The following is a 20,206-nucleotide window of genomic DNA, read 5'->3' as shown; positions in this document are numbered from 1 at the left end:
GTGCTTGCATTGTGCTTGTTAGAATATAATCGTAATCCCATAATATGCTGTGACTGCTGTGATATTCCTATATTTAATGGAAAAACAAAATTTGCAAACGTTCGGTAAATAATTTAACAAGATATTCAAACAAAACCCCAACTGCAAATTTTCCTATGATTACTTTTTGGCGCCATATTTGTTTTTTTCATGTATAACCCTTCTTACGCAAGTGCGTAAAAAAAACTTCTAATGTTATTGTTTGAACATGTATAATTTTATAAACATAAGCTGGCTACTTTTACTAATGTACCCTCAAGACGGACATTATTATGTATAAGAAACTATTAAGATACTTTAAAAGGTTTATTTTAGACGCTTCCAAAGTGGAACTCATCAAAATGGCTTATTTGTTTCAATTTTAAACTTTTGTTCGGTACGAGCAGAGTTTATCCGCAATAAAACAACAAGTTCACATTCATACAAATGTATTTATTGCAATTTTGTAAATCTTGATCATCAACATATCTATGGAACATGTGACAGCTATATTTTTAATGTCAATGTGGAAATATTTTCCGATTAGGCACTTAACTCAATTTTATCAATATTAAATAAATTAAGTTGAAACAGATAATACAATAGTAAGCACTTACACTAAGTTTACAAGGAATAAATGGGCATCATTGGTTGGTGTCATATTAGAGTTTTGTAGCAGCTAAATTTTTTATGTAAGTAGGTACTTATGTATAACAAAAAAATTATATGTAAAAAAATAATTTTAGGAAAGCCTTTATATCAGTCTCACGGTGAAAATAAAATTTTCAGTGATATCCATTTGAGTCCATTGTATTTATTTACTCATGGTTGAAAATTCATATTATATAAAATGTATCCGAAATAATTACTTCACGTTATAAATATCACCTTTTTAAGGCAATAAAATGTTTTCCATTTCATCATAATGGCTACAAAACTATGATATAACATAAGCATCTCATTTTTAACCCACTAGAAAATATTTGAATTAAATCGCTTTTGTAATTACAAACAGATTCTGAAACTATTGTTATAATTCTCAAAATTAATTATACTATTAAAAATCACAATAAAATCCAACTGTGTATTTTAAATTATTTTCTCCAAACAAAAATTGAGTCTGTATTATAAAACAATACTTGATAAGTGCCCTAGAGTTTGTGCTCCTGTTTTGATATTGATCAAGCATTTATTGTTATATCCTTCTAATAATGAACCTGTACACGGCATGACCATCATTCCCTCTCTTTCGAACACTTTCCAATGATAAAATAAGAAAGAGAAGATTTGATTTGTATCCCATTTTAATTATTGCTTTAATCGGAAGAGTTATATGTATTATACAGAGAATTGCCTAGTGAATAAAAAACAAGATAGCTTTAGAATTATCCTTAAATTCACAAGGGAGCCTTGCGTGACTAATATTACAATTGAGATTAAAATTATATCCTAATATAATGAATCTGCATTTGAGGAACGGGGTTTCTTTATTTTCTCCAGGTTTTTTATGACTATGTCATGTAGTGAGCAGTAGCGGTTACGAATCTCACACATGACTAGCCACAGAGAGATGTACTCTTTCTCGTCCAGTTCCTGTCAATGAGAGAATGCTTATTTAAAAAATATATTTAAAATACAGAATACCTACTAAATGATGACTTATAAAGTTATAAGATTAAATTGATTAAAAAAAATAATTGCAGTCTGCTTAAAATGATAGATATATTTTTGATGATCAATATCTAGTGATGCAGTATGTTCCATTGAAATAAAGTATCTCCACTATGCAATTACTTTTTTAATTCTTTTTATTAGCTTAACCTGTATCTTTGTATGTAACCAATTCCTTTAGACATGATTTTGACCCACTTTTAACGGACAGATTTAATTCAAACCATGTACACTTATCAAGGAGCGGTGACAATACGATAATTGAATTTTAGTTTATAAGTTCAATGTATATTGATTATTTTTCAGATAATTAACAGAAACCTGTGCAACCTGTTCATTAACTAGCAAAGTATGCATTGTGCTGACTTTTATCACAATATACAGATACAGATACAACCAGTAGGAAAACTTCATATATCATGTTAGAAATGGTCTTCATATAACATGGTATTATCACATGGTATTGAGATATAAGAATACCCTTACAATTCTCGTAAACACGCTTCATTGTGTGCGTGAGTCATTTTTGAATGTGTTGTTTGAAGTTTCCCTACTGGTTGTAACTGTATATTGTGCTTTTATGTTACTAACAAAATATATTACCCAACTTAATTTGTGTTACACAAAGTTTTCCAGCAGTTCTTAGCTGTTAAATACTCATTGAAAATTCCATTACTAGTGACTCATCTTATTTATATAGATTGTGTAAATTATTACAAATATGGTGAAACAGTTGTAAATCAAATAAAAATCAGTGAAACCAAAAAAGTTTAAGTAAAGAAAAATATAATACAGAGAATACCCAAAATTCAGTCCTAGAAAATATTGTAATAGACATGTTATAACCCGGAAAATTTTATTTAGCTATTGATAGCATACAAATAATATTTTAAATATTCTATGAAAAATATCAAGGTATGGTCACGTTTCCACAGTTAAAAGTGATGATAATTTCAACAAACCGCAATAAAAACCGTACATTAAAAGATGAATATTTGTAAGTATCTACAAGTAAAATTCCTTCATCCAAGAGAAGAACTAGGTAATTACTTAAATGTTCACAGAATTTCAATAAATTGTATGAAATATATACTTTATTCTTGTTTTCTTAACAAACTGATAGAAAGTTATACTCACTCTAACAGCTCTTCTATAGTCATCAATGTGTGGGTATTTGGCGACTTTTGAAACAATTTTCGCTCTTGATATGAAGTATCTTGAGATTTGATCAAAGAACGCCGCTGCTTCAGACTCAACTGATTGTACCTCTGCTAATGTGTCTTCTTGTATTGATACCCCAAAGTTGTTGCCGTCCTCAATTTTAGGAATCATAAATGAAATCCACATTTTTAGCTAAAATGAAGAATACATATAAATAAAATAAATAAAAATCCTTTATTTAATTATTATGTACATTAATGGACGACTAAGATCCGTTATTAATCCGTTATTAAATATGTTCATCTTGATGATAATGCAATACAAGCTCTAACATAAATTAATCTTTGCAACTTAGTCATAGACTGAGGTAATTTCTAAATGTGTTGTAAGATTAGTAAACATTACTGAAAATTACACAACAATACATCTATGAACATAACTCTACTAATACATATAGCCATGTTCATGAGTAAATACTATATTTTTACGATTTTTTTGACGTGACAATGTCTTATAATTCAATAAAGCCGGCTGCACGCATGATAAAACATGACTCATGCGGCGTTACCTCGCTCTGAGGCGTTCCATGTAGGCTTGAAGTGCAAGCGAGAGCGCGGAACGAGCGACAAAGAAACACAATCGGACGCTGTCACGTTCAACTAACGTCAGTAAACCGACTTTACAGACGACAATTAATTTTTTTATAAACCTTATTGAACTAACAATTAATTGAAGAAATCTCAAAAAACAATAACTTACCAAGTTTGAATCCTCAATAAGTTCCCTGATGTGAGGTTTTACAAGGTGGATAAGGTCACAAAGAGGCTTATTACAAGGGACACTGCCATTGGGAAGTGCATACACCCTCGTTCCTTCTATTGTAGAATTGCTGGAAACTTCCGATGAATCTACTCTTGGCCTTTTAGCATTGGGCTCGTTAGCGGCTTGTGCTGGGGGAGGCACTGGAATGTTTAAATCCTGAAATTCATATCAATTAATTATTATCAAGTTGAGTTTTTGTGAGTATGATTACATCCCTGTTAACTTTAAAAAACATAAATTTATAAAATGATGATTAGCCATAGCTTACCTGATGGACATCAACTAAATCTCTATTTTGGAAGTTTGGTGTTTCTAGAAGTTCATTCAACTTTACTATTTTTTCTGGGAATCCTTTTATTATAAGGTGTTCAGCCTTTTGTTTGAGTGAATCTTTGTAGTCTTGGACCTGGAATTGTATAAATTGTTTTAAGATTAATATTTGGTTAATATTCAAGTTATAAACAATATAAAAAGTTTAAGTGCGAATTGTATGCCATGATCACAATGACAATACCATGGCCGTACTGTGAGGTTATGTCGTTTCGTCAAGAATTCAAAACTTTTTCCAAATAGCCGGTTATAGGTCTCAGATCGAGTTACGGATGGAAATCTTTCAATTTATGCTTAACAGTCAACTTCGTTTACTATACGACATAAAAATAAATATGAGTTTATACATACTTGATTATACCTACTTATAACGAATAAATTAAACACATCATTACCTTTTTCGCCACGTCAGTCATTGTTTTACAATAACTTAAATAGTTTTCAATTTAATAATCCCTTAAAAATTGTTTAATTTGGATAAACGAAACCCACAGAAGTTTTAACTTTGATTCATTAACTCGTGTGGTGATGCTCGACTTGAATGAGCGAATATCAAAATCGGGTGCGTTCAGTTCACTGACACAAGGAAATATGCTTTAAATAATATATAAATAAAAATTATCCTACCACGTTTGCGTCAATATGATTTGATTCCATAATATTAGTGAATGCGTTATTGCGTAGGTAGGTATGTAAAAATAATTAATACAAATGCAATGCGATGCGAATAATTTCTAATTATATGTGACATTCAACGGAAGCTTTTTTACTTTTAAATTTTAACAATGAGTGTTCAGTGCACAGAGCAAGTAATATAGTTCAGACCAGTGTACACTGTACTCTGCTCTGCCGTCTGCGATGATACCATTTTCCAATCTTTATTTTCGTTTTTTTTTTCTGTAAACCTAAAAAAATATGTTTTGATTTGTTCAAATGTTTATTATATTTTGTACATTTTAAATTATATTTTTAACTACCTTTAAAACGAATCTTTAAGGGTACGGACGGATGTATTGATTGGTGATATTTGATAATATGATGTATTAATTAGTTACTTAGAGCAAAATTTGATCAAAATTATGCTCATTGTGTATTGTTATTAATTTTAAAGTGAAACTTTTATTACATCGTCTCAAACTTTTTGGTCTGTGTAGCGCATGTCGCGTGACGGTCGGCTGCCGAGTAGGTATAAAGCAGTGTTCGGAGTCATTATCGTACAAATACGATAATTTTGTGCCTAAGTTTCACTTTTACCGTGGTTTCATAAAACCACGCAACATTTTTTTAAGCAGATGTAACTTTTTATACTATAATTTTACTCATATTTTAAATATATATTCTAATTATTCGTCTTTTATCGCATATGTATGGAAATGAGGAATAATGCTAGGCGTCCATTAGAGACGGATCGGGGCGGGTCGCATCGCAACGGGCCGTCTCTAATGGACGCGCTGTTTGATCCTGCGTCCACCTGTACGGGGCGCGGCGGACCGCCTAGGTGGATTTTATCTAACAGACGCTCGCCGCTCACATCCGCCTGCCTGCGTCCACTAGAAGGGTCGGGGCGGGCCGGGCCGCAGCGCACCGCCGGCAGAAATCCGCCTGCGAAGCGATATCCGCCAATGCGTTGCGGCCCGCCCCGACCCGATCCGTCGCTAATGGACGATGTTTCATACAAAACATAGGCCGGCGTATTTTTGCGTTGCGATGCGGCCCGGCCCGATCCGCCTAGTGGACGCCTAGCATAACAGCTAGAATAAGGCCGCCTGTCCATCTGCAAGAAAACTTCCGCAAGAAATGTCCGACAGTCTGTCTGACAGTAGCCTGCAAGTCTAATTCCGCGTTTCCGCCTGCAAATAGACTTGCAAGCTGCTGTCAGACAGACTGTCGGATATTTATTACGCAAGTTTTCTTGCAGATGGAAAGGCTGCCTAAGGTTTCCACCTGCAAGTAGACTTGCAAGCTGCTGTCAGACAGACTGTCGGACATTTATTGCGCAAATTTTCTTGCAGTTGGATAGGCGGCCTATTATAATAAATAGAAAACAAAACAACTAATTTATTGCATAAGAATATTTTAAATCAATTAAATAGTATTGATACTGTGATTGATACACAGTATTGATAGAACTGTAGAAAAAATGGTATATTAATAATCTGCGTTCACTTTGCACCACTTTGCACATATCATACTTTTGGCACTTTTGGATATTGTGCCGAAAAATAGATATGAATACAATAATAAATAATTATCAGTATATTCATTGACACTACTGTGTACTATACGTTGCCTTTTCAAACTTTTGGTATTTTCACGGTATTTTATCTAGCTAATTCTAAAAAGTTTGATTACATCCAATACCCGTGTCATTAATTATTGGCACTCACAAATTGAACGTAGCCACCTGTTAAGTGTCAACTGTCAAGTGCTTGAAGTGCAAAATTTTAAATGTCATAACAAAAACAGAAAACTGTACAGCGGTATCCGGAACTATTATTTTTGTTTCTTGCTCATATAGCAATATTTTTTAAAACCATTGACCATTATAAAATGGCTTCATTTAAATTTAATTTCAATGGAGTTTCAGAAACTGAACAAATGAAAAGTACAGGTAACCAAAACATTTCAAGTATGTGCAGCTCATACTATCTACATGTGTTTGAACTTAAATTCTAACATAGCATTTTAAATATATTTATATTGGCGCTGAATTTAAAAACATTTTAATTAAGGGTTGCATTTTTTTGTATGACCGAAATATTACCAAAAGCATAAAAATAGTTTGTAATGAAAAAGTCAACTATAACCTGTTTGTGATAAATGAATCACGAATCCTGAATTTTCTAAAATGGAAGAACATTTTGAATCTATTAGAAGTGTAGTAGTATCATTAAAAATTCACTCTCATCATTTTTTTCCATCGCGCCAAAAGAAGCCATCGCCATCTAAAACCACTGAACATCGCATTAGGTTTTATCTGATTATCATATTAATAAGCTAATCTTATATATAAAAATGAATCGCAAAATGTGTTGGTAAGCGCATAACTCGAGAACGGCTGAACCGATTTCGATAATTCTTTTTTTATTATATTCCTTGAAGTACGAGGATGGTTCTTATGTAGAGAAAACGTAAATTTGTACCACGGGCGAAGCCGGGGCGGACCGCTAGTACCTTATAGTTATTAAAAGAAAATATCTATTTAAATGTTATTTTAGATAATGCTAAAATAAATATTGAATGGCTCAAAAGTGAAAAAATCGAAGTCGCAGACCAAGTTGAAAACTTGGAGACAATTGCAAAACATGCTAAGATGTTTATGTGTGGAGATGTTGAAATTGGACACATAGTAACAAATGAACTACAGATAAAGAATGGCACAGATAATGCTGTGGAACTTGCTGAAAAAGAACACAGCGATCTTATAGCGGGTAAATATGAAGGTAAGACACATTTTTTTAATTATAAGTGAAACTAAACGCATCTTTAGATAAGAGTTTAAAGTTTACTTCTCACTAGATGAGAACCAATGATTTCATTCAATCTTGATTTCAAAATTGACTTTTTCACTAAAATTAAAAATAGATTTACTTTTTTCAGGAGGACTTAAAATATGGGAATGCACCTATGACCTTATTGAGTATTTAGAAGAAAACAATATATGCTTGGAAAATAAAAAAGTAGTAGATTTAGGCTGTGGAAGTGGTATTTTAGGAATATATGCTTTTCAAAAACATGCTTCAGTAACTTTTCAAGACTATGTAAGTATTCAAATAAAAATTTATACATTTTTAAAGCTTTTTTATGAATTGGCTCATGTTTCTAATACATGGTTACACACGGTATTACAAAAACTATTTGTATGTTACAGTTATCAAGTTTATTTAATTTCATTTCAGAACAAAGAAATAATAGAACATGTCACCATTCCCAATGTGTTACTAAATATAGAAGATGAAGAAAATAGAAAGAATGAAATTCAGAAATGTCAATTTTATTCCGGAGACTGGCAATCCTTTAACGAAATATTATCAGAGAATGAAAAATATGACATAATTCTTACATCAGAAACTATTTACAATCTCAGCAATTATGATAAGCTTGTAAATTTTTTTAATCAGAGATTAACAAATAATGGGACTGTGTATATAGCTGCAAAAACATACTATTTCGGTGTGGGCGGAGGAATGAGGCAGTTTGAACAAGCTTTAACAAACAGTGGGAAATTTAAATTCGAAATTGTGTGGAATACAACATCTGGAATTCAGAGGGAAATCATGAAAATAACTAGATTATAATAGATGTAAAGAAATGATTTATTAAAAAAAATTATGTAAATACAAAGAAATAAACATTTGAACCATTTAAATTATAACCATGATTGATATTCATTTAAGCTTATTACTAATGGAAGACATTAAATTCAGTGATAAAAAAATTAGAAAATTTAAGGAGATAGTCGTTCATACACCCAACCCTCTTCACCTTGATGCAATAGTTTTCCATCTGGAGTTTCTCCATCTTTAGGCTTTCTGAATTTAATACGGTCATGAAGACGATCACTTTGACCTTGCCAGAATTCAACAGCTCTTGGACGAATTATGTAACCGCCCCTAAAAACAATTAATTATCATGATAAGCTATTTTTTTTGTACACCAATCCATTAACATTTTGTAATGATCAATTAGCTTATTCGTTTTTGATATCTCATGATGAGGCCATTGGGCATATCAAATGATACATTCATTAAAATCCACAATTTTCACAAAATTAAAAAAGCAGGGGATTTTTCTGTAATAAAATAAGTATAAAACTTCAGGGAGTATCTTACCAGAAATCTGGCTTAGGGACTTCTTTCTGAGGAATCATATATTCAGTTTCCAAAACCTTTTCCCTTTCACACAGAACATCTCTTGATTCAATTGGAGTGCTTTGGTAACTAGCAATTGCTGCTATTTGGCTCGGAACAGGACGTGAATGGAAATAAGTAGTTGACTCCTCTAGAGAAACCTTTTCAACATGGCCCTCAATTCTGATAGATCTATTCAGAACTTCCCAATAAAATGTTGCGGCAACATTTGGATTTTCATCCTAAAAAATAAAAATAATCTTTTTTTGAGTATTCTATGTCACTGGAATGGGAAAAAAGGAAACATGATCAATTTGGGTATTGATAATATTATTTACATAAATTTATAATTAAGCAATGATAAACACCAATAATTGTCTTAGTTATAACCTCTGATAAGATAATGTGAAGCAGATAGGCAACTATTATATTTTTAGGTTTCTAAACAAATAGATTTGTTTTGCATAGTATTGCCACATTCTATAAATAATATGAAAAACCTTAGAAACTTAGACCTTATTGTGTCTAAGTTTATATTTAGTAATAACTAGCGGTCCGCCCCGGCTTCGCCCGTGGTACATATTTACGTTTTCTCTACATAAGAACCATCCTCGTACTTCAAGGAATATAATAGAAAAGAATAATCGAAATCGGTTCAGCCATTCACACGTGATGCCGTGACAACGCGAAACGGGTGCAGACCCGCCGCCTTTTTAATTTTAAGCTCCCGCCGCGCAGCGCGTCGAACGCGGCAACTGATACACAAAAATAATCCTTATGGCATGATTCTGTATTCACGCGCGATGACTTATAACGTATTTCATGTATAACTTTGGTGTTTCTACACCGATTTACATGATTCTTTTACTATAACCTGCCCAGGAGTATGAAGAATAATTGTGCCAAATTTAGTTAAAATCCGTCGGGTAGTTTTTGTTTCTATAACGAAAATACAGACAGACAGACAGACAGACAGACAGACAGACAAAAATTTTACTGATTGCATTTTTGGCATCAGTAGCGATCCCTTATCACCCCTTCATAGTTTTTTTTTAAATATATTTCATGTACAGAATTGGCCTCTCTACAGATTTATTATAAGTATAGATGAGTTCTCATTGATTACTTGAACCATTTTTTTATTTATCGTTAACTGCCAAGTTACTTAATAAAATATATCCCTTAAAAAACATTGTCTATCAAATAAAGTTATACATAAATTAATTCTTATCATAGTCCTTGTTGTATTTTGCCCAATGGTGGTAGCAGGTTTTTTTTATAGAGGTACACTTTTCAATCATGCATGAAAGTGAAGACTGTCAAAAAATAGGTAATTCATATCATGACACTTGTAGACCTTACTGTAATTATAATACAGTTTTTGTAACTTACTAATTCCTTTGCCTTTCGACTTCCATAATTGGTAAAAAACTTGAAGCCCTCTTTACCATAACCTTTCAATAACACAAATCTTGCTGAAGGTATACCATCCCTGTAAAAAAAACATTAGTAAAACGCTAAAATCCATACAAATAGTCCAGATTGCAGAATTAAAATATAAGCTGAATTATTATTAAAAAATTATTTTTTGGTTTTTTACTTACTTGGTGGCTGTTGCCAAGCACATTGCATTTGGTTCTAATATTTCCTTTCGAGTACAGGCTTCTTCAAACCATGCTTTAAATTGTCCAAATGGTTCTTTGGACACTAAATGGTTTTCTAGAAAAGTATCGTTTTTATCCTTATATCTTAAGCGCATACCTAAAAAAAATTACCAAGTTACTAATAAATTGTTATTACCTACTTGCAAGTTTATGAAATTATTATATTATAAGTTTATGAAATTATAATATTATAAAAAAAAAAAATTACCTCCAATGTCAATACTCATTTTTCTTGAGAAACTATGTTCGTACGTCCTTCGTAAACGTGATAAATTAACTATTCGCATGGACATAAACAAAACCAATAGGCAAATGAGTTTAAATAATTAATGTAAAATAGTGTTTCGAGGGAACAATGACTGAAATGTTCACATTAATTAGCACTTGTTATGCAGGCTTCACTGCTGAAAGCTGATACTAATTAAAATGTAAAATGTAGAAAACAAATAGCTTTATATAAATTTTTATCACACCCCTTATCATGAATTCATTATCAATGACGTGATAATGACATATTGTCTATTGACATCCCACTTCAATGAGACTTCAATGGTATTCTCAACTGACAAGTGACAAACACAGAGCAAGTAATATAGGATGTAGTGACAAATTCTCATATTATTGCTTCGTTCAACGAGTCGAATACCGCACACCCGCCGGATGTGGGAATGCGAATCTGCGTGATTCACTCTCGCGCTTAGCTTCTCAAACACAGATTTAAAAACATTACTTTCTCAAACTGAGGCAAATCCTTAATCCTAAGCTGCATTATTTTTGGATTTTGAACAGGAAAACAATAAAACATATCGACGATGGCGAGTAAAGCGAGCCATAAACTCATGTGTTAACAACTTGGATAACAATCATTTAATCAAACAAAAAAATTTAATTCAGGTAATAATTTATGTGTCAAGTAAACTTCACGAGTGTTCCAAAAGCACCACTTTTTGTCGGTCACTTTTTTTTACTTAGGCATATGACCGCCTCCTTAGTACAGTGGTTGACGCGTGAGTGTAGAACCGAGGGGTCCTGGGTTCGATTCCCGGTGGAGACGAAGAAAAAAAAATGTCTCGGTCTGGCAGGACACAGAAGGCTGATCACCTACTTGTCCCTAAAGAAAATCGATCAGTGAAACAGATGTATAATGCATCTGACCCTTACTTGACTTCACTTTTATATGATAAATGATATCTACGTGATATAAAACAAGGGATTTAAAATTCTAACATTATCTCTCTCGATAAGTGCTCGTTAGAATCGGTGATGGTCATAGCGTGAATAGCAATCTGCATTACTCGGAGCAATTCTGCATTACAAACACAGATTATAAAGGTACATATGTGACAGTCGACAGATACGTCACTATTTGTAAACGTACTGCGTAGTGCGTACAACAATTCAATCTTTCTGTCTTTTTGTCATATGTTATTTTTCAATTCGAAATTTGTGAAAAATAATTAAATACGATTTATATACATTCACTTATTGAATATTTCAATCATTGAATCAGTTATGGAGCCTGAATCTGAAGTTATTAAAGAAAAAATTCACACTGAACCCCTACTAAATGATCCACGATACATAACCTTATTAAGTGTAATATTATTAATCTTCACATTAGGTGAGTTGAAAAACATAAATATATGTATAATTGTATGCTTGAACTGTTGAATATATATGCTTAAACCTTTGTTTTACAGTTTTTTGGTGGTGTTTTTCAAGACGTCGTCACTTACGAAACTCGGTCCTTCTAACGGGTCTTTCCGATGCCGGCAAGACGCTGCTATTTGTAAGGCTTGTGTATTCTCAATACCGCCAAACTTTTACTTCCATGAAAGCAAATGTGGAAGAGTATATAACAACCAATGTAAGAATTATTTTCTCTTTCATTAATGAATTAAATAATTAGGACGCACTTTGTATCATATTTAAACTAATTTAATTTCAGAACACATTGAGGCTTGTTGATCTACCTGGACAAGAAAGATTGAGGAATAAGTTCTTTGATCAGTTCAAAAATAGTGCAAAAGCAATAGTTTATGTTGTGGATTCAGTAACTATTCAGAAAGAAATAAGAGATGTGGCAGAGTAAGTATACATTTTAATCCTACAGTAGTCGCATATCTAAAAGTGACGTGTGAGGTCGCGTGGTCAACAAGGGTATAACATTTTTAAAACAAAAAAAAGTACACAATAAACTAAAAAGTAATATCACATAATTCACATTATATGAGATCAAAAAAATATATACATAAAAAACCTAGTCTGATCAGTATTTAGCAAACAAAATAAGCATACAATTTTAAAATGGTCAGAACATATTATAAACTTTTTGCATGTACCGCACACCTTTTGTATGTTTCAATTACGGGCTCAATTACAGTCATGGTATTAACCAAAATAATTTCTTCGATTTGGTCCTGCTGTCGATGGCCGGGTTTCTTGGTGTGGAAGAACTAAGAAATCTTTTATTTTGAGGGAAAGGATTCTTGGCAATGTCATTTTGTCTGGTCTTTTGGCGCATCCACATATGCCGCCGGGTTTCACTCCGTCTTGCCGCTGAATGCAGGCCGCCAGCTTTATACAATGGTTCATTTTATTCATACTTGTCTATTAATAAAAATAGGCACATCCACACATGCTGCCGGGTTTCAGACCGCCTTGCCGCTGAATGCAGGCCACTGGCTTTGTACAATGGTTCATTTTCTTGATTCTTTTCTATTAATAAAAATACTGCACTTGGATGGCACTTGCATCGCACTTGCAGGGCACTTGCAGGGTACTTGTAGGGCACTTGAAGGGCACTTGAAGGGCACTTGCATGGCAATTTGCATGTCTCTTTCGTCTGTTGTCCATAATTATCTAAATAACTCTGTTTTTACCTGAAAATATAAATAAATTATAAAATTTAATATAGATACATAATAAAATTAAAGTCTGTAACATTATTTTTAAAATCACTATTTGTAAATAATAAATGAATACAGTCACAACAAAAAACTTACGTAGTTGGTTGCGCGGTATACGTACGTAGACCGCGCGTTGCACAACCACGCGCATCCGACTCTGCTGAGTGCATGCGGCAATAGGCATGACGACAGTATCCATAAATGTTCGAATTAGTGTTTTGGCTGCATATTACATTCGATGTCCCCGAATTTCATTATTTTGTGCTGTTTAATCGATAGCTGGTAGTGGATTTTCTTAACAAACTGCTTTTCTTTTCCATTAAAAATGCGTAGTTTTTGTGAAAATCGAAATTGAAAATGATATTTTTTAAGGTTATTTTTGTACTAAAAACGCAACTTAAAGTAAAATCTTAAGCCATTATAGTATCAAAATGTCTAATTATCACACTCACACGCATTATTTTTAAATATATTTACGTACCTATTACTTTATTTACATATTACAATTTATTTTGTCAAAATAGTATTTTAACAATTTAGTATAGCCAAAAATCGTTCCATATTTTGTATTCACAACAAGCCACAGATAACACAGATTAGTTAATATGACGCAGATCACAGATTAGCAATACAAATATACTAGCTTATCATAGAGTATAAATGATACATTTTAATTTTTAATGTTTTTTTTATAGCTCACTTGCTTCAGTTTTAAAAATCGATTAACTTTTACTTTTAGTATTCAAATAGGTAGCGAGGAGCGAAGCGACGAGCGTGTTAGGTTAACTGTTGAACTGCCGCACGAGCCGAGCGAGCGAAGCGAGCGTGCCGCGGCAGCGGCCGGCGAGTGCCAGAAGCGACTTTAGGGCGATTCCCACTCAAACAAAAAAAAACTACGTAGGTTTAAACAACCTGTTTGTAATTTATTTATGTATCGTAAAATTTTTGTTATTATCAAATGCTATCTAAATTAAAATTACGAAGTGTCTAGTCGTCCGCTAAACGGATGAATAAAATAAATTAGTCGTCCGATTACCGGATGAATAAAATAATTTAATCGTCCGATTATTCGGATTACTAGATAACCTTTTAACACTAAAGCTAGTTGGGTTGGACTAAAGCAAAGGGGGCTCAGGACTTAGAAAATTTTTGATGGAGTTGGTGTCATTATAACACCTATTTATTATTGTTTTATCGTAAAGATTACGCTAATATAAGCATGTTTTATAGGAACAACTTTTCTCTAAAATCAAAAATGGCCGAGATATTCGCCCTCAATTCGTTAGGTTAGGTTTAGGTTAGGTTAGGTTAGGTTTCTTAAAAAAAAAACTACACAGAAATAGGAGCCCCGCGAAGCGGGGCTCCGTCGACGCGCAAAAAAAATCAAGTTTAGGTTAGGTTAGCCGTTAGGTTAGGTTAGGTTAGGTTTCTTAAAAAAAAAACTACACAGAAACAGGAGCCCCGCTTCGCGGGGCTCCGTCGACGCGCAAAAAAAATCAAGTTTAGGTTAGGTTAGCCGTTAGGTTAGGTTAGGTTAGGTTTCTTAAAAAAAAAACTACACAGAAATAGGAGCCCCGCGAAGCGGGGCTCCGTCGACGCGCAAAAAAAATCAAGTTTAGGTTAGGTTAGCCGTTAGGTTAGGTTAGGTTAGGTTTCTTAAAAAAAAAACTACACAGAAACAGGAGCCCCGCCAAGCGGGGCTCCGTCGACGCGCAAAAAAAATCAAGTTTAGGTTAAGTTAGCCGTTAGGTTAGGTTAGCCGTTAGGTTAGGTTAGGTTAGGTTTCTTAAAAAAAAAACTACACAGAAATAGGAGCCCCGCGAAGCGGGGCTCCGTCGACGCGCAAAAAAAATCAAATACCTACGTGTGCCCTCCTCCCCCCACAAAAAACCTATAATACGTGCGGCAGTTCTCTAAAGAATTATTATTTTATTCATCCGGTAATCGGACAACTAATTTATTTTATTCATCCGTTTAGCGGACGACTAGCGCTGTCCTTAAAATTATTTTTGACAAATTCATTTTAAAAATCACTTTCGAATTATATTTATTATCTACAATTGTGAACGCGTCATATAACATTTATTATCTATAATGGCATGTCGTAAATACGTGGTAAATACAAACTTACATTTTCCAGGTAATATAATTTAAGAAATTGTTATAAATAAATTAATAATACGGCATTATATTTAAAAATATTGCCTGTGTGCGAGATTACTAGAAGTTTTAATACGACAATGGTATAAAAGTGTCGTTTTTAGTACAAAAATAACCTTAAAAAAAATAATTTTCATTTTCGATTTTCACAAAAACTACGCATTTTTGTTGGAAAAGAAAAGCAGTTTGTTAAGAAAATCCACTACCAGCTATCGATTAAACAGCACAAAATAATGAAATTCGGGGACATCGAATCAAATATTTAACCAGTGTTTTTAAGGGAAAATGTATAATATATAAATTAAAAATAGTGACTTATAAATATTAAAAACATTAAGATTAATGAGATTATCAATAAAATAAAACATTGAAATTCTGCAGTCGGCCATTTCGACTGAAACACGCGTGACGTCACGTCTACGTAAACAACTCACAACAACTTCGCGGCAGGTGTATTTTGTTGTTATGAATATGCTGAGAATACGCATTTTATTTATTTTCTATTTTTTCACGTATGCTTTATCGACTCAGAACAGAAATATAATTGCGAATTCACGAATATGTGGTTCGGGTTTCTCTGCGTCAAATTTATACAATCATTTCATATTATTTTCTCACTTTAAACAATTACTAACACATTTTTTGGGTATTATTTTTATGTAGATTCACATTGCAATACTGCACACCACTTATAAACTTTGAAATTAGATTCTATAACACTTTATAATTAAATATTTGTTTAATTTTACTTCGCTATGCATACAGATAATTACGTATTTACGTAAGAGTGACGTCACGCCTACGCCATGACACCTGTGAGCTGTTTTAGCACAGTTAATAAATATTTTTTGAAAAATGGCTTTTATCTTCGTTAAATTTAAGTATATTAGCGAAATATAGGGTTTTTCCTGTTTAATAAACGTATACACACATTATGGAAGAGGTTTTGAAAATCTTTCGTCATGCCTAACTTATGCTGGCCATACACCATACTTTCTATCGTCCAATCGGCATGACGCTGCAGCTTGATCCAATCTGCAGTTTGTCCATAGAGACCACACACACAACGTTTGAATTGTCCAATCGGCAGCAACGTTCAGTTGAAGCCATGGCGTCACCGGTGACAGACGACGATGTTTTATGCTGGCCATACACCATACTTTCTATCGTCCAATCGGCATGACGCTGTAGCTTGATCCAATCTGCAGTTTGTCCATAGAGACCACACACACAACGTTTGAATTGTCCAATCGGCAGCAACGTTCAGTTGAAGCCATGGCGTCACCGGTGACAGACGACGATGTTTTAGCCATTTTGGGCGTTTTATTCGTAAAAATGAAACAAAAAAAGGATTATATGCCGGGAAGATTGTTGTTATATATATGTACCTATTTAATGAGAAGTACCCAATGTGTTAAGTAATCTGGTACTTCATCTATCTCCCAAACAAATCTTATTCAAATCCGTAACCGTTGACATCTAAACATCCATATACTTTCATATTTATCCACCAAGCGAGCGAAGCGCCTATGCTTCAGCTTGGACGAAAAATGACCAGAAAATTGACCAGACTGAAGAGACGATCGCATACCGCCATACACGGTCCATTCGACATGATCCGATTAGTTATACTTGATACGATGATAATGCTGGCCATACACCATACTTCCTATCGTCCATTCGGCATGACGCTACCGATTGGATCAGTTAGAACTGACCATGTGTGGGAGTGGATTGGCATTATGCTGGCCATACACCATACTTCCTATCGTCAATTCGGCATGACGCTACCGATTGGATCAGTTAGAACTGACCATGTGTGGGAGTGGATTGGCATTATGGTATGGCACACATGGTCAGTTCTAACTGATCCAATCGGTAGCGTCATGCCGAATGGACGATAGGAAGTATGGTGTATGGCCAGCATTATTTGGCACGATAGTTATACTTGACGGAACAATCGAATTTCGATTCTTTTGGCTTGATCATGGCGATTGGATCATGTCGATTGGACCGTGTATGGCGGTATGCGATCGTCACTTCAGTCTGGTCAATTTTCTGGTCATTTTTCGTCCAAGCTGAAGCATAGGCGCTTTGCTCGCTTGGTCGATAAATATGAAAGTATATGGATGTTTAGATGTCAACGGTTACGGATTTGAATAACATTTGTTTGGGAGATAGATGAAGTACCAGATTACTTAACACATTGGGTACTTCTCATTAAATAGGTACATATATATAACAACAATCTTCCCGGCATATAATCCTTTTTTTGTTTCATTTTTACGAATAAAACGCCCAAAACGGCTACAACATCGTCGTCTGTCACCGGTGATGCCATGGCTTCAACTGAACGTTGCTGCCGATTGGACAATTCAAACGTTGTGTGTGTGGTCTCTATGGACAAACTGCAGATTGGATCAAGCTGCAGCGTCATGCCGATTGGACGATAGAAAGTATGGTGTATGGCCAGCATTAGTTATACTTGACGGAACAATCGAATTTCGATTCTTTTGGCTTGATCATGGCGATTGGATCATGTCGATTGGACCGTGTATGGCGGTATGCGATCGTCACTTCAGTCTGGTCAATTTTCTGGTCATTTTTCGTCCAAGCTGAAGCATAGGCGCTTCGCTCGCTTGGTCGATAAATATGAAAGTATATGGATGTTTAGATGTCAACGGTTACGGATTTGAATAAGATTTGTTTGGGAGATAGATGAAGTACCAGATTACTTAACACATTGGGTACTTCTCATTAAATAGGTACATATATATAACAACAATCTTCCCGGCATATAATCCTTTTTTTGTTTCATTTTTACGAATAAAACGCCCAAAACGGCTAAAACATCGTCGTCTGTCACCGGTGATGCCATGGCTTCAACTGAACGTTGCTGCCGATTGGACAATTCAAACGTTGTGTGTGTGGTCTCTATGGACAAACTGCAGATTGGATCATGCTGCAGCGTCATGCCGATTGGACGATAGAAAGTATGGTGTATGGCCAGCAAAATACTATGATCGTGAACGGTGAACTAAGTTACATTAAATTACACATGCACAGTAAATGTGAGAGGATTCGTCAGATTAGTTGAGTAAACAGAATTAATTTTATAGACTTCATCATTTATTCAGATATATTTTAACGGTATTCATCAGTGAACTAGTTCAATCAGATGTTCTATAAATCCTCAGGTTGAACAAAACAGTAATTTTGATTTTATCTATTTAAATTTAATCCATACCCATACATGAACACAGAGTTCTCATATAATTTTGAGACTGTAAAGTAATTTAGAAATTATTGAATTCTATATTTATTTTCCAGATATCTGTACACCATACTTGTGGATCCTGTCATTCAGAGCAACTGTCCTCCCCTACTAATCCTGTGTAACAAGCAGGACCAGCCCATGTCGAAAGGCAGTCAAGTTATAAAGAGTCTGCTAGAGAAAGAATTGTAAGTATTTCTTTTAGATCAAGTGGTATTAACATATTAGTATTTGAAAGAAAGGAAGAAAAAAACATTTATTTTCAATGCGCGAATTCATACAACAATGTGAAATTAAAAATATTTATAAGAGATTTGAATTGTGTCACTGAAAAATAGCAAGCCACTCAACATTAGCCATGCTCCAACTATATATTTGCTGCATAGTATTTGCTGTGCCAAGCGGTTTCATCTGAAAAAAAAAGCAAGTATTCTATAGCTTGTGTTATTCCTATATGAAAGCATCAAAAACAATGTTCAAATGTTCCAAATGTTCTGTTTCTATGTTAATTTTAAATTTTGATAAATTTTTATAGAATGAAAATTTAAATATGTATAATAAAGGAACTGAGGCTATTACTGTTACAAAAATAGAACTTGTGGTTGATAGTGGTTGAAAAAATGTTATCTTTACATAACTTTTTTACTTAAACATTGATATCACTCGTTCCAACCACAACAATTGATTATTTCGGACACTTTCTCATCTCAATATTATTAAATTGTTTTTTTTTTTACAGAAATCTTGTACGTGTCACAAAATCCAGCCAGTTACAAGCCGTGGACTCATCTCAAACAAATAACACCTACATTGGAAAACTCGGCAAAGATTTTGAATTCTCGCATTTAAATTGTAAAGTTGATTTTCTCGAATGTTCTGCTAGCACTGGGGATGATGATAGTCCCACAGATTACAAAGGATTACAAGATTGGATCTCAAGTCTTTAATTTTTTTATTTCATTTGTTTTATTACTCCTTTCCATGCTTGAAGACTTATTAGGCTAATCACAATTTTTATAATGTGAATAAATTATGCATTTACAACTATTTTTCAATAAATATATTTTATAAAACAGTTAAAATCTGTTTTTTATTTACAACTCACCTAAACTTATATGAAACTTTAGGATACTTATATCAATAAAATTTCATAAATTGCATTTACAAAATTAAAATAATTAGAATTTTTTTTTTGCTTTGCAAGAACTTTTTGTCAGAAAAAAACAAGGTAATAAGTATGTAAAAAGAGTATTAAAAATTAAAACAGTTAATATGCTGTAATTAAGGCACATCACGGCACAACTAGTGATAATAAACAAAAACAATACAATTATATTATGTAACTAG

The 20,206-nt window shown here is 33.5% G+C and overlaps 4 protein-coding genes across 6 annotated transcripts; 2 read left to right on the top strand and 2 right to left on the bottom strand.

Annotated features, from left to right (window-relative positions):
- Nucleotides 1-450: 450 nt before the first annotated feature.
- Nucleotides 451-4,816, bottom strand: REG (proteasome regulator gamma). Of its 3 annotated transcripts, none has more exons than XM_089702335.1 (5): nucleotides 4,630-4,816; nucleotides 3,941-4,078; nucleotides 3,610-3,828; nucleotides 2,827-3,042; nucleotides 451-1,611 (listed from the first exon to the last, which is right to left on the bottom strand). In XM_089702335.1, the coding sequence occupies exons 1-5, from the start codon at nucleotides 4,657-4,659 to the stop codon at nucleotides 1,468-1,470; spliced, it is 747 nt and encodes a 248-aa protein (XP_089558461.1). In that variant the 5' UTR covers nucleotides 4,660-4,816; the 3' UTR covers nucleotides 451-1,467. The 3 variants fall into 3 exon arrangements, with proteins under 3 accessions (XP_089558461.1, XP_089558462.1, XP_089558463.1); XM_089702336.1 differs by having other exon boundaries at nucleotides 4,633-4,816; XM_089702337.1 differs by lacking the exon at nucleotides 4,630-4,816 and adding an exon at nucleotides 4,398-4,620.
- Nucleotides 4,817-6,449: 1,633 nt separating this feature from the next.
- On the top strand, nucleotides 6,450-8,625 carry LOC149483327 (histidine protein methyltransferase 1 homolog). Its single transcript, XM_089702333.1, has 4 exons — nucleotides 6,450-6,613; nucleotides 7,221-7,445; nucleotides 7,603-7,763; nucleotides 7,902-8,625. Exons 1-4 carry the CDS (start codon nucleotides 6,553-6,555, stop codon nucleotides 8,298-8,300), a joined length of 846 nt encoding a protein of 281 aa, XP_089558459.1. The 5' UTR covers nucleotides 6,450-6,552; the 3' UTR covers nucleotides 8,301-8,625.
- Nucleotides 8,301-11,051, bottom strand: LOC149483326 (pyridoxine/pyridoxamine 5'-phosphate oxidase-like). The gene is made up of 6 exons (XM_089702334.1): nucleotides 10,918-11,051; nucleotides 10,725-10,814; nucleotides 10,457-10,613; nucleotides 10,245-10,344; nucleotides 8,835-9,094; nucleotides 8,301-8,615 (listed from the first exon to the last, which is right to left on the bottom strand). The coding sequence occupies exons 2-6, from the start codon at nucleotides 10,807-10,809 to the stop codon at nucleotides 8,450-8,452; spliced, it is 768 nt and encodes a 255-aa protein (XP_089558460.1). The 5' UTR covers nucleotides 10,810-10,814; nucleotides 10,918-11,051; the 3' UTR covers nucleotides 8,301-8,449.
- An 858-nt stretch (nucleotides 11,052-11,909) lies between these two features.
- On the top strand, nucleotides 11,910-19,941 carry SrpRbeta (signal recognition particle receptor beta). The gene is made up of 5 exons (XM_089702332.1): nucleotides 11,910-12,137; nucleotides 12,217-12,383; nucleotides 12,465-12,604; nucleotides 18,916-19,047; nucleotides 19,599-19,941. Exons 1-5 carry the CDS (start codon nucleotides 12,029-12,031, stop codon nucleotides 19,804-19,806), a joined length of 756 nt encoding a protein of 251 aa, XP_089558458.1. The 5' UTR covers nucleotides 11,910-12,028; the 3' UTR covers nucleotides 19,807-19,941.
- The last annotated feature ends 265 nt before the right edge of the window (nucleotides 19,942-20,206 follow it).

Source organism: Colias philodice, chromosome 13, assembly GCF_061535455.1.
Source record: "Colias philodice isolate Cphi_HAF_F1 chromosome 13, ilColPhil1 Martin Lab GWU primary, whole genome shotgun sequence".
NCBI lineage: Eukaryota > Metazoa > Arthropoda > Insecta > Lepidoptera > Pieridae > Colias > Colias philodice.
This window is presented reverse-complemented; position numbering and strand designations above follow the sequence as displayed.